The sequence below is a fragment of the Paramormyrops kingsleyae genome, chromosome 5 (assembly GCF_048594095.1).
Source record: "Paramormyrops kingsleyae isolate MSU_618 chromosome 5, PKINGS_0.4, whole genome shotgun sequence".
Classification (NCBI taxonomy): Eukaryota; Metazoa; Chordata; class Actinopteri; order Osteoglossiformes; family Mormyridae; genus Paramormyrops; species Paramormyrops kingsleyae.
The window spans coordinates 2,262,563-2,275,917 of NC_132801.1; the positions used below are offsets into that span (position 1 = coordinate 2,262,563).

General features: G+C 44.4%; 1 protein-coding gene across 2 annotated transcripts; it reads left to right on the top strand.

The window, feature by feature from the left end:
* Positions 1-3,010: 3,010 nt before the first annotated feature.
* On the top strand, positions 3,011-9,816 carry rln3b (relaxin 3b). Of its 2 annotated transcripts, none has more exons than XM_023841002.2 (3): positions 3,011-3,161; positions 7,993-8,367; positions 9,306-9,816. In XM_023841002.2, the coding sequence occupies exons 2-3, from the start codon at positions 8,205-8,207 to the stop codon at positions 9,575-9,577; spliced, it is 435 nt and encodes a 144-aa protein (XP_023696770.1). In that variant the 5' UTR covers positions 3,011-3,161; positions 7,993-8,204; the 3' UTR covers positions 9,578-9,816. The 2 variants fall into 2 exon arrangements, with proteins under 2 accessions (XP_023696770.1, XP_023696769.1); XM_023841001.2 differs by lacking the exon at positions 3,011-3,161 and adding an exon at positions 4,397-4,999 and having other exon boundaries at positions 7,778-8,367.
* The last annotated feature ends 3,539 nt before the right edge of the window (positions 9,817-13,355 follow it).

A 13,355-nucleotide genomic window follows, 5' to 3' on the forward strand; every position in this document is an offset into this window, starting at 1 on the left:
CAGGCTGGACTAATTCCAGCCCCAGATATGGAAAAAAGTAGCAAGACAACAAAGCCTTTGTGCCAAAAACAATCATTTCATCAAAAATTCACTCCCATTGTTACATTTCTCATTTTTTCCACAAAACAAGCATTCTGTCTGTTCCATCTCACTGGTAGATTCTGTCTGTTCCGTCTCACTGGCAGATTCTGTCTGTTCAGTCTCACTGGCAGATTCTGTCTGTTCCGTCTCACTGGCAGATTCTGTCTGTTCCGTCTCACTGGCAGATTCTGTCTGTTCAGTCTCACTGGCAGATTCTGTCTGTTTGTCTCACTGGCAGGCTTGAGGGTCAGGCTGTGGCTCCTGATGCTTGTGAAAGGGAGACAGTAACTTGTGTTGCTTGAGTGACCAATTATGTTCTTATACACAGAAATGTCCCTACGAGCAGCACGGCACAGAGACACGTGATGAGAAACACAGAAAGCAACACTCAGGCCGCCTGAGTCTGCACAGCTGAAAGGTGAACTGAAAGAGCAACCGGTGCCTCGGCATGAGTGCACAGAAGTCACCAACGCTCTGTTGACTCAATAACTGCAGAGTTCAAACTTTCTCTGGCATTAACTCCAGCACAGAAACTGTGCACTGGGAGCTTCATGGAATGGGCTTCCATGGCTGAGCAGCTGCATGCAGGCCTCACATCACCAAGTGTCTGATGGAGTGGTATAAAGCACACTGCCACTGGACTCCGGAGCAGTAGAAACGTGTTTTGTGGAGTGATGAACCATGATTCCCTGTCTGGCGGTCTGATGGATGAGTCTGGGTTTGGCGGATGCCAGGAGAATGGTACCTGACTGCATTGTGCCAAGTGTAAAGTTTGGTGGAGGAGGGATAATGGTATAGGATTGTTTATCAGGGGTTGGGCTTGGCCCCTTAGTTCCAGGGAAGGGAACTCTTAATGCTTCAGCACAGCAAGACATTTTGGACAATTCTAGTTTTCCAACTTTGTGGGAACTGTTCCTGTTCCAGCATGACTGTGCCCCAGTGCACAAAGCAAAGTCCATAAAGACACGGTTGGGCGAGTTTGCTGTAGAAGAACTTGACTGGCTCACACAGAGCCCTGACCTCAACGCCATCAAACACCTTTCGAATGAACTAGAATGGAGATTGTGAGCCAGGCCTTCACAACCAACATCAGTGCCCAACTTCACAAATGCCCTTCTGGATGAATGGGCAAAAATTCCCAGACACACTCCATAATCCTGTGGACAGCCTTCCCAGAAGAGTGGCAGCTGTTATAGCTGCAAAGGGGGGACCAGCTCCATATTGATGCCTATGGGTTTACAATGGGATGTGATAAAAGTTCCTGTGGGTATAATGGCCAGGTGTCCCAATACTTTGTCCATTTAGTACATGTTATGCCCCCAGTCTCACGGTGTGTCACAGCAAAACCAGCCTGCCAGCCGTAAGGAGAGGCTGGGAGAGGGTGCATCTCCACTTACGTAGCATCACCACGTGCCACACAGACAATCAGTGTCACGCGTTTGCCCCAGCTGCTGGCTCTAAGGCAGCCGCGGTTGCACTCTAGACAAAGTGCATCCCTTTTGCATGCGAGCCCCTTTCTAATCCACGTCTGCACCATCTGTTCAAAGGGTGTGTTTTAGAAAGACGGTAATAGAAAAAAACAGAAGCGGATAAGGGCTTTTGTTTTCCCCAGAAAGCTCTCTGAGGAACTTCCTGTATGAGAAAAAAATAGTCTGTACTGAAATAAAGAAAGGATATACGCAGGAGAGATGCTTCCGAAAGAGCACGCAAGCCGCAGCCACATCACCCTGTCCCCAGCAGCGTGAAACCTGATGCGGGACCTTCTGACCAATGTGGAGAAGCTCGTCTGATAAGCCAGCCGCCCTCGGCACAGGCTGTCAAGGTCAGACACAGGCTACAGCGCCCTACCCTTAGACACAACATGCTGATTTAACTCACAACCCTTTCTATAATCTTTATGTCTCCCCTCCTATTTATTTAAACCCACCTATAACTACTTAATTTATTTTTTTTCTTTACTATAGAACAACTAATCTATGGTGACCTTAATATATTTTTGTCAAACGCTTTGGGGATACTTTGCTGGGAAAGGTGCTGTATTAAAACATCTAACTAAATATACACTATTTTTAAGTAAGACATTTCAATACAACTTCATTGAAAAAAGCATGTGGAAGGAGGCCAGTCTCATGCACAGTCAGATGCTGGAAACACAAACATTCTGACAAGACCATTTTCACAAATCTGTACACAATATGTCTGCTTAATTTGCGTTACACCCATCTTAACCTCGATCAGTTTATGTGGGAGTCTTGACATGATTTCCCTGTGTAATTACTTGCAGTCATTTTTGAAGGAGCATTTGTACTACACAGATTTTACATATTTTTTCCAGACAGGCAACTGATGGTACAATAACTTCAATTGCGTTCTGCTGATCATTTTATTTATCTATGATTACAGCAGGGAATAAACTGTCTTAATGAGTCAAGCACCAACTTGCTCTATTCTGTAGGAGAATACAAATTAAGCAAATCAGGATAAGGATTTTTTATTCACCTCGCAGCTTATTGCCAATAGAAAACATATGGAGAGGGATGGACTGGTCGTTGGGGCTACAGTGGGAATTCCCAACAGGCCGGCCTATCGTGGGCCAGGACTAAAATATATTTTAAGTCCATTCCTGTGTAGGGATCAGTAGGCCTATATATTGCCAGTGTTATCATTTAAAATTCTAAGATACCATAGAAACTGTAAAGTCCTTCAGCAGCCCTACAGCCTTTACATACATTTCTGTCAGCACCAGTGTGACACCTCACCAGCACTGTTAACCTGCTCAAATGTCCAAATAACAACTGTAGTTAAGCGGCTGAGAGCCAGGGTATCCTGCATAACAAACACAATGCAGCCCTCGAGGGCAGGGACTTCAGGATGGGCTGGCCTGAAGTAAGAACTTCCTAGATCAAAATCATTCAAGCTTTAATTTCCATTGTGGACGAAGCTATTGAGTGCTGTCAATCACTGACTAACTTCACCTTTGCTACTCTGTAAGCTCACGCTGGAATCACTGATAGATCATGCTTCGTAATCACACCCACCGTAGTTTCAAGCAAAATAACAAGCAAAACCTGGAGTACTAGGTAAGGAGACTTGCAGTCCTGATTATTAAAGCATCAGAGATCTGATTAAAAACCAAATTTACATTTTAACTTGAGATTTAAATTAATGTAATTAGACGGTATTAAAGGCATGATGTCAATTATGTCACTGCCATAATTTATAAAATATGTTCATTGGCACATAATTTGGGTCAAATTGTGTATATAAAATATGTGTTCACATTGCTACTACTAACCCCAAATACTTTCCCCCAAGGGTCTAATTCAGCAACGCAAGCAAAGATTGTGTGTCAGCCTCATTTGGTTTAATAATTAAAACTATCTAAAGTAGTTTAAAATGGTGCTTCAATAATTTATTAACATTAATATTTTTGTCATATTATTGATTTGTGTTGGCGAACCATGGACGGAAGTGACACACCGGATTTTGTCCATGTCCGATTTCTTTTAAATAACTGCCACGGTTGACTAAGAATAATTTCGCCAGGCCTGAGTTTGTCTATGAGGTCCAAACATAGTAGATCTTGCAAAAAAAAAAAAAAAAAAATCATGACCACAGATAGCTATTCTGTATCGCTCCTGTCACAAGACGACTCAGTGTTCAGTGACAGATAATCGGCTGACTGTGGAGTGCAGTGCGGAGGGGACACTGGACAGCTAGGCTGTCCTCCGCCGACACCAACAGCCCACTCTTCTCATTCCGCCTTTCTCCAATAACGGTTCTCGCTTTATCAGCTCCATGATCATTTTCCACCGTCGTGATCCTGTCATATCAATCGCACACTTTTCTCATCAGCGTGGCACCTCAAAGCTTTTCGGCTTTTCTTTTTTAATATTTAGAGTCGCGCGACTGCGTTCGCTTACGCAGATATAGTTACATACTGTTTATAATACATTTCTTTAATAGTTTCACTACTTAAATGTATTTTTACTCTGCACATTGTTTACTTTTACATATTGTGTAATGTTTATATATAGTTCAATTCCTATTTGTGATTGCATCGACATGGGAAGTCACTAACGTAATCTCCTTGCATGTAACACAATGACAGTGAAAACTTTTGAATCTTGAATGGATGGTGGTAACAATGATTGCGTGCAGCTATCAAATTAGTGATACACTGTGTTTGTGTGTAGTTCTCTGATTTAGCAGAGTGATCGTCACCGAAGGGGCGGTAGCGTTTACATGTACCGCTTTCATTAACCACACCTTGCAGACGAGTCCGCAAACCGGTCGTCTTAGCCTTAATTTGATCCGGTAAAATTAAGCTAAATTGGTCCGTCCAGTGTGAATTAAATAGTATGTTTTCGTTATTTCATCTTTTTAAACATGGCCAAGTGTTACAGGTGTGTTACATGTTTTTAAAAAGTTCGTTTTGAGCCCTTTGTTAAAAAACGCCATAGCAGTTACTTGCTATGCGCAGCGTCTGCGTAGCTCTTCGTCAAACCTAAGCCGCACTGGCACCGGATGGAAGTTCAGCCCAACTGCACTTGGTTAGTTCCATGCCTCCAGTGCATCAGTAAATTAAACAAATACAGATATACATGAACTCGACCTTACGTGTGGTTTCTCAACGATGAGTAACGAATGACTTTAACGCGAAAAACTATGGGAAGCGCAGAATCTGGAGTTTGACTATTTTGAGGAAAAAGAGACTGAATGAAGGAAAGCCGCTATACACAGCGCATAGCCAGCTGGTCGGTAGTTACATGCCGAAGAGTGAAGAGAACAGACGCAAATAGCGGTTAGAAGTGAAACCGGACCGCCAGCACTTCTCACTAGAGAGCGCGGCCTTGGGCTTCCCCACCACTTTTCATTGGGGCTACTTAACGCCTCGTCATCATTGGCAGGTCGCTGGGTAAGTTCGCCTTCCAATTGGCTAACGCCTTATGTCAATCACGCAAGACCCCCCCCCCGGCCGCCGTCCCCTCCCTTTCCCGTCACCCCACCCCTAACACACTTCCCCGTTTGACACCCCTACTCTGACAGCCGCGGAAGACGATCTGCCAAGCATATGGCTCGTCGACTTTCGCTGGCACAGACGAAACTTAGAAAAAGCTGCTTATAAACGTAGATCCTCACAATATCTGTAAGAGTCCGTCTGAGACTGCGGCAACCATAAACAACGACTGTTCAAAGTAAGCAGCAAAACGTTTGCTTGTAAAATACAACATTTTACCAAAACCACACGAACGACACGTACCTCGCCACTTCCCGCTTAATACTTTGTAATATTAGCTATTTTACCCATTGCTCTAGTTTCCCGGAGTCCGGCAAAATACTACGTCTCTGAAACAAAACCAAATAAAGTACAGCAACCTCGCACATTACAACACCCGCCATTTTGTACTCCAATCACGGATTTGACATCGTCATAACAACCGCCTGCAAGTGGAAAGCGGCTAGGCACAGATACAGCACTCGCACCCCCGCCTCGATCCAGCAAGCTATGTGGGGCTACAGAAACAACAAACGAGGAAATAACAGCAGTGTTTCCGATCTTTTTCATTTAAAAAATATTTGACGACGAATAAAGTTTTCGTTTTCATCACCTTTGATCTCCAGTGGATTTTCCTCCGGTATTTTTGGCGTTGTTATTTTTTAAAGGTTCGGGTTGTTGTTGTTGATTCTCGTTGCTGGGTTCTTGTCGCCAGGACTACCGTGGCTATGGCGCTTCGTCCTCACCGGGGCAACTGTTGCTACCCACCTAGTTTCATCCCTCCCTCTCCTAGCTATTGATTGGCTAAATTGCGAAACGAACTATTAACTTGTTTTCCTACGATAGGGCTATTCACTTGTCAATAAACTGCCTCTCGTTTTATTCGCAAGAAGGCTCTGTCAATCACATAAAGGAACTGCGCAATTTAAACCTACTCCAAATTCTTCTGCAATTGGGCCATTCAACTGTCAATCAAACTGGATTATTACTATTAGACTGGAAATCTATCGATGTGTGTGTGTCTCATTTCCAATAAGCTTCTTACTGTTTTTTTTTGCTTTTTGTTCAGTCATTTTAAGTGTTTACCACCTAAATGGAATAATATGTCCATCTAGGTAAATCATTAGTTCTAAATGTCAGGTAGTATCGCTCAAACTTAATCAACTAAGCTACACGTTTTACAATAAAAAAAAGTCTAGAAAAAAAATGTAGTGGGATATAATGTTATGTGAGATCATTCTGAGAGAAATACATCTGTATGTCCCTGTATTCAATAAATTTTTATTGCAAAATAATGTATATACAAATAGTGCTTATTACTGTAAATTTCATTTTGCGGAGAAATATGTAAGCTACACAAATCCATCCAACACGCAAAGGGGAAAAGTTATATCCACATTTAATACAATATCGAAACTTAAATGCTAATTGTTACCATTTCCACATGGCACAAACATGGTGTTAACTTCGATGAATAACATGTAACGCAAAAACTTGCAAACACACTTGTCTGGTTTCAGTCCCATTATGACGGCCTGATGGCAAGATTTAGCATAAAACAAGACAGGATGTCAAGAAACAAAACAAGTGTGGCTGAAAGGTCACAAGATTACCTTAGGTTCATGCTTTTTTTACGGAGACTTTTTAAAAGAGTTTTCTAAACTTACACGTTGAATTATCCATTAAGAAAAAAATCACCAGCTCGGAGTATCGGTTCAAAACACTTTGTAGAGTCTGTAATGCACCTTCACGGGGCTGCGTCATGTCGGCTGTCTAATTACACTTACAAAGTGTTACTTTGGCAGCGTAGGTGTAACCTTAACTCTGGGACGCCATGTGCCAAGCAGCGCAAACATAATCCCGTCAGCTCTTCTTGTTTCATCCTGCCTTTTTTTATCGCTGAAAAGCAGTCGATATTGGGTCCAGCACAGAGAGAGTTTCTCAGAGCTATACACGCTTGTCGAAATGTCACATCTCAGAATTACACAAAATGTCCAATTACACGCCATGATTGTTTATCGCTCCTATTAAGACTACATGAAGCGATTAAGGATGTTTGGTCTGAGTGCTATTTTGCTTGCAAAGATCAGAAAATGATGCGGAAAATGCCAACCGCGCAGTCACTGTCAGTTGTAGGTCGCTTTGTTACTTCCGCTCGAGGTGAGGAACCTTTGGCTCTCAGGCTGTAGATAATGAAATGCAGCCTTAGCCCCTATCTGCTCTTATTATTATGCTCAAACTCCTTATCGGTTGCTTAAAGGTCACACTATTTCTGCATGTCGCAGGGTAACGCTGGGTGTCCTGACACGACCCCAAGGGTGTCAGTCTGAGGCGACATCCAGGGATGGCTTAGATGCAGCAGGGGGCGCGGTTGGTACTCTGAGGAAAAAAACAGTAGCTTTGATGTGTTTTTTATTGTTGGAAAAAATCCCATTATAAATCATTCAAATTGTGTTAATGCAAAAGCATAAATGACCACAGAAAACATAAATGAAAGACTTTCTATTGCACTGCGAAACATAAAAAAGTAATAAGCTTAATAAATCGCCTGAAAATAACTAATTAGAAATTAATTGAATCATGTTTATTAGTGATCGATATTTAATTATATTATATATTAATTCAAATGCTGATAAAAAGTAAATAAATAATGCAAAATTATTATTCCTTGCACTGCATGTGATCTGCTTTTTTCAGCCCTTTCTCTGGCTGATGCATCAGTTGCATTGGCAGCCAACAAGGATTTTGCAGATTTGTATGCATTAAGTTGGAGCTGGTCCTGAGGATGGAGATACAGGTGGAGGGAGGTGACAAGGGGACAGAAAGGTCATCTGTCATCAGATGAGACATACTCCTTTGGAAAACGCTCTGCTGATTATGCCGCGTCCTGTCCCGACATTGTCTCCGTAAAGGTCCCATCCTCTATCTCGTTCGACTATCTGTGGCTCTGCTGCTGCCTGTGGGTTGCGTGTCCCACCCCAATATAAGGGGGATGTAGGGGACCAGGCGGCACACAGCAGTGACCAAGGCAAAGACCAGCAGCCAGGAGGACAGGAGGACCCCCCAGGAACATCCGCTTTACCGCACGACACTGCAAAGCTCCACCCCGCTTCCCCGGCCGGCTATGTGGAAAGGTGCACTGCTGGCCGCTTGCCTTCTGGTGGCCAGAGTTGGGGCCACCGACACTCACCCTGCCTATGGGGTCAAGCTGTGCGGACGTGAGTTCATCCGAGCCGTCATCTTCACCTGCGGGGGGTCCCGCTGGAGGAGGGCTGTGGACACGGCGGGTGAGACTGGAAGCATGTCCGTCTCTCTCTCTGTCGGTGTCTCTGTCTCTATGATCTCTCTTTGTCTTTTTGTATTACAGTGTGTCTGTCTGTCTGTCTGTCTCTCTGTCTATTTCTGTTTTTGTATTACAGTCTGTTTTTCTGTCTGTCTGTATGTCTGTCTCTAACTTTGTTTCTCTAGTTCTACGTTTTTGTATTGTGGTCTGCCTGTGTCTCGTTCTTTCTGTGTTTTTGTATTACAGTCTGTCTGTTGGTCTGTCTCACTGACTTTGTCTATCCCTCTTTTTGTATTGCAGTCTGTCCGTCACTTTATTTATTTCTGTCTTTTTGTGTTGCAGTCTGTCTGCCTGTCTTTCTGTCTCTGTGTTTTTGTATTATAGTCTGTCTGTCTCTATGTCTGTCTCTAACTTTGTCTCTCTAGTTCTACGTTTTTGTATTGTGGTCTGCCTGTGTCTCATTCTTTCTGTGTTTTTGTATTACAATCTGTCTGTTGGTCTGTCTCACTGACTGTCTATCCCTCTTTTTTGTATTGCAGTCTGTCTCTCTGTCTATCTGTCATTTTGTATCACGTGTCTGTCTGTCTCTTTCTTTTTGCATTGCACTTTGTCTGTCTGTCTGTTTCTCTGTTAGTCTGTATGTCCGCTCTTCTCCCTGCTTATATAAAATAAGCTGTGAGCATCCATCTGTCCATTTCTTTGTAAAAGAATTTTGTCTCTATTTCCATGGAAATTTGTAATTTTTTTTTGCCATTCTCTGTGAACATCAATGTGTCCACCTCTGTGTCACCAGCTTCTCAGTTGTGACCCGGTTTATCGTTTAATGGTTGGAGAGTTTGGTGGACAATCATGTTGCCTGTAGGGGGACACATGTTCTGACTGGACAATCATGATGCTGATGATGTTACTGGTTGGTGTAACATTTCCCATCCTCCCACCCAGATGACTTTATGGAAGACCATTTTGGACCCCTCAATGAGGCCTCGGACAGCTGGAGCCCAAATGCCATCCCCGGACTTCCTTACCGGCAGTTCCCTGCAGCAGAGACCCCCCGCTGGAGCCCCTGGATCCGGCCGGTGCGATCCCTCATTTCAGAAGAGGTACTGGAGGCGCTGCGCACCTCTGACCGCAAGGGCCGTGATGTGGTGGTCGGGCTCTCCAATGCCTGCTGTAAGTGGGGCTGCAGCAAAAGCGAGATCAGCTCCCTGTGCTGAGCACGGTGTTACGCCAGCAGGGGACGCCAAAGGACTGCCCAGCCTTCGGGGTCACTTCCCTGCAGGGCCTCATGGGAGCAGACTCCAAGTCCTTTGATCATGTACAGACTTGCCGTCCTCACAGTACTGTTGATTCGCATAAAGTGTTGTTTGCCTCATTCTGCTCTGAACGATGTTGTAGTTGTAACATGTAGGGTTTCAGAGTCCCTCTATAGATTTTAATAAAGCTGTTGTTTAAATTGTTGTGCATCTCTCATTGTAACCGCAGTGGAAGTCCATTATGTGTGACTGACTTAAAAGCACAGCATTAGCACAGCTCAGCACTGAAAGATAGGGGGCCTGGAGACTCCCAGGCAAACCTGCTCCCCTAATGATTAAGGGCTCTTCAGCATGGCGCAAGTGCCTGATTGAAATGCTTGTATGCTGATTAACAAACCAGCGTAATGCTCTGACATTATTTCAGAGAAACCACAAAAAATAAGGCTTAATTTTTCATTTCTTTATAGTTTCTGTATAATTCAGCATTCATTGCCCTTCTCAGTATTTTCAATGAATTGTGAAAAACATACAGGTTTCACTCTGGTGGAGGGAAGCTCTTTTCTATATAATATCAATGCATTATATTGATGTGTTTTGATGTTCCTTATTCCAAAAGGTTTGAACAAAGGAATGTATATTGATGAGATGTTATTCAATATCCTGGGGAATTTCTTTTTTCGCCTTTGCTCTCGTTGAGGCGTACAGTCACAAATAGAGGTAAAGGCAAGCCTGGAGGTCATGGTGCAGGAATGGAGGTCATGGTGCAGGGGTGGAGGTCATGGTGCGGGGGTGGAGGTCATGGTGCAGGGGTGGAGTCATGGTGCAGGGATGGAGTCATGGTGCAGGGATGGAGGTCATGGTGCAGGGGTTGAGGTCATGGTGCGGGGGTGGAGGTCATGGTTCAGGGATGGAGGTCATGGTGCAGGGGTGGAGGTCATGGTGTAGGGGTGGAGTCATGGTGCAGGGATGGAGGTCATGGTACAGGGGTTGAGGTCATGGTGCAGGGATGGAGGTCATGGTGCGGGGGTGGAGTCATGGTGCAGGGATGGAGTCATGGTGCAGGGATGGAGGTCATGGTTCAGGGGTTGAGGTCATTTTGCGGGGGTTGAGGTCATGGTGCAGGGATGGAGGTCATGGTGCAGGGGTGGAGGTCATGGTGCAGGGATGGAGGTCATGGTACAGGGGTTGAGGTCATGGTGCGGGGGTTGAGGTCATGGTGCAGGGGTGGAGGTCATGGTGCAGGGATGGAGGTCATGGTGCAGGGGTGGAGTCATGGTGCAGGGATGGAGGTCATGGTACAGGGGTTGAGGTCATGGTGCGGGGGTTGAGGTCATGGTGCAGGGGTGGAGGTCATGGTGCAGGGATGGAGGTCATGGTACAGGGGTTGAGGTCATGGTGTATGGATGGAGGTCATGGTGCGGGGGTTGAGGTCATGGTGCAGGGATGGAGGTCATGGTGCGGGGGTTGAGGTCATGGTGCGGGGGTGGAGGTCATGGTGCGGGGGTTGAGGTCATGGTGCGGGGATGGAGGTCATGGTGCAGGGATGGAGGTCATGGTGCAGGGATGGCTGTTATCAGGTGCCCCTGGAGCCATTGGGGTTAATTAAGGGCCTCGTTCAAGGGCCCAACAGCAACATCAGCTTGCAAACCCTGGAATTTGAACTGGCGATATTCTGATCAGGGACATAGAGTGCCAGCTCTCCAGGTGAGGCTCAAACTCACAGTGTCAGCATGGATCCGTCAGACACTGCCATATTAGAACCGTACCCTAACCAATCGCATCATAGGCCACCTTACACGCCGACAGCCAGAAAACTGATGAGGAGATGGATCTCTGGCAGCTGTCTGCATTGCTCCTGTTCAGAAAGTATAAAGCATGGAACACACCAAGCCCATTTTCAGCTGACGGGACGTGGGTGAGAGTCGGTGAGAGTCGGTGAGAGTTGGTCATTTCCTGCTGAGCCGGTGTCTGTGACACCATTGGACAAGGTTGGTTAATGATGGCGCTGTTTTGGACGATTTAGCATGTTGAATTGGTCTCAGCTTGGTGTGTGCCTGGCTTCAGATAGATCGTGTCAGCCTCCAGTAATGCTGTTTCAAAAAGCCGCAGTGTGCTTGCTATCTCCCATCCTGAAGGGGGCAGTATGTAATGATGAGAGCTAAGACACATTTTAACTCCATGTGCACCAGAGGAAACAGATAAAATGCTCCACTTTACTTATGACATGCAGAAAATGGCTACATTTACTTCACTAAAACATAAACAGCTACAATACTCAGTGAGCAATACTTAGTGAGCAATACTCATGGGAAATGTGGCTTTGCAGGCATGTGTGCACGAGGTCACAGTCACCCATCGTCTGTGCCTGTTACCAAAGTGTGGGTCAACAACGCACATGAAAAGTGGCTCAAGGAATAATATTACTGATCTTGTTTAAATCTTCCACATTTCTATATCCCCCTTCACCTTCTTTCATCTTGTCTCCGTGATCTAAAATTTCACTACAATTCCAGAACAGACTGAGCTTACATGAGGCCCAGGTATTGTTCCGCTGCCAGGTGTGAGAGCAACAAGGTGGATGACCTCATAAGATTTCACAATATTGTAACATAGCAATTTAAATGTGGGGGTACAGCCAACAGTTATGTGAATGCTGGGAAGTAGGGCCCGGGGGCACTGTGATATCTAGCTACAGGTTTTGTTTTGTGAAAATGATGACACAACATCTCTCTCAAGAGCAGTAATTGTGAATCCTAGACCCTTCTGTCTCTTCATTTCCCCCTACAGGCAATTTCGGTAGTTGCACCTTCAAGAAATTGCTGAAAACAGATAGGTAGAGCTTATTTTTCATGTACATGAAATGAATGTAAATTTAAGGCAATAAAGACAAACAGTAAATGGAAAAAAAAGATCACATAACTGAAAGGATTACTTTTCAAAGTGTTTTACGAACAGCTAAAATATGTATATTTTTTATTTGTAGAGATCACTCCTAATATCAAACTGTTTATGGCTCACTGATCTATTTATGTTTGGGAAATTCGCAAAGTGAAATGACTCAATATTTATTATTTTAATGGGAGTTAAAGGTCAATGTACCCTTAGGTTAGGCTGGCTTCACTGGGCCACTTTCACCATTGGCAAGATAATTTCATCTGCTATAGAAATTATTATCTTAAACTAATGCAAATAACAAATCTGTCACAGAGTTTCTTGTCTCTTCTTTGTAGGTAGTAAAGCCTGCTAACCAATCCCAAGGATGATGATGATGATGATGATGATGACGACGACGATGATGATGATGACGATGATGATAATAATAGTATCAACAGGGGCACATTCTTTCAGAGTAACACAATATGTAAACATGCAGCAAAACATTTTCCAGGGGCCGGTTTCAGAAAGCAGGATTTCTTACTTAGCCAAATAACTTGCTGGATTTAAGGTAGCCTGAGCTAGATGGACTTTGTCTTTGTCCACTTACATTTAGCCCAGACTACAGTATTTTAAATCAAACACGTTCTCCAGAAGAAAGAGAAATCCTGCTTCCTGAAACATGCCCCTGCTTTTTGAAACAGGCCCCAACACACTAGAATAACAGGGAAACTAAACAACCACTCACTGCAAAGTAAAACAATCAGATTCTTAATTAAGCCAAGCAAGGACTTCCAGTTGAAGCACAAATGAGCAGACTGCAGCGGTTTGACTTTGCCTATGGTGTGCGAAAATCCAGTGCACT

Excerpts from the sequence above, each read along its gene's own strand:
- rln3b (XM_023841002.2), top strand. The coding sequence starts at position 8,205 with ATGTGGAAAGGTGCACTGCTGGCCGCTTGCCTTCTGGTGGCCAGAGTT. Across the intron at positions 8,368-9,305 it reads GAGGGCTGTGGACACGGCGG|ATGACTTTATGGAAGACCAT; the intron begins GTGAGACTGGAA and ends CCTCCCACCCAG.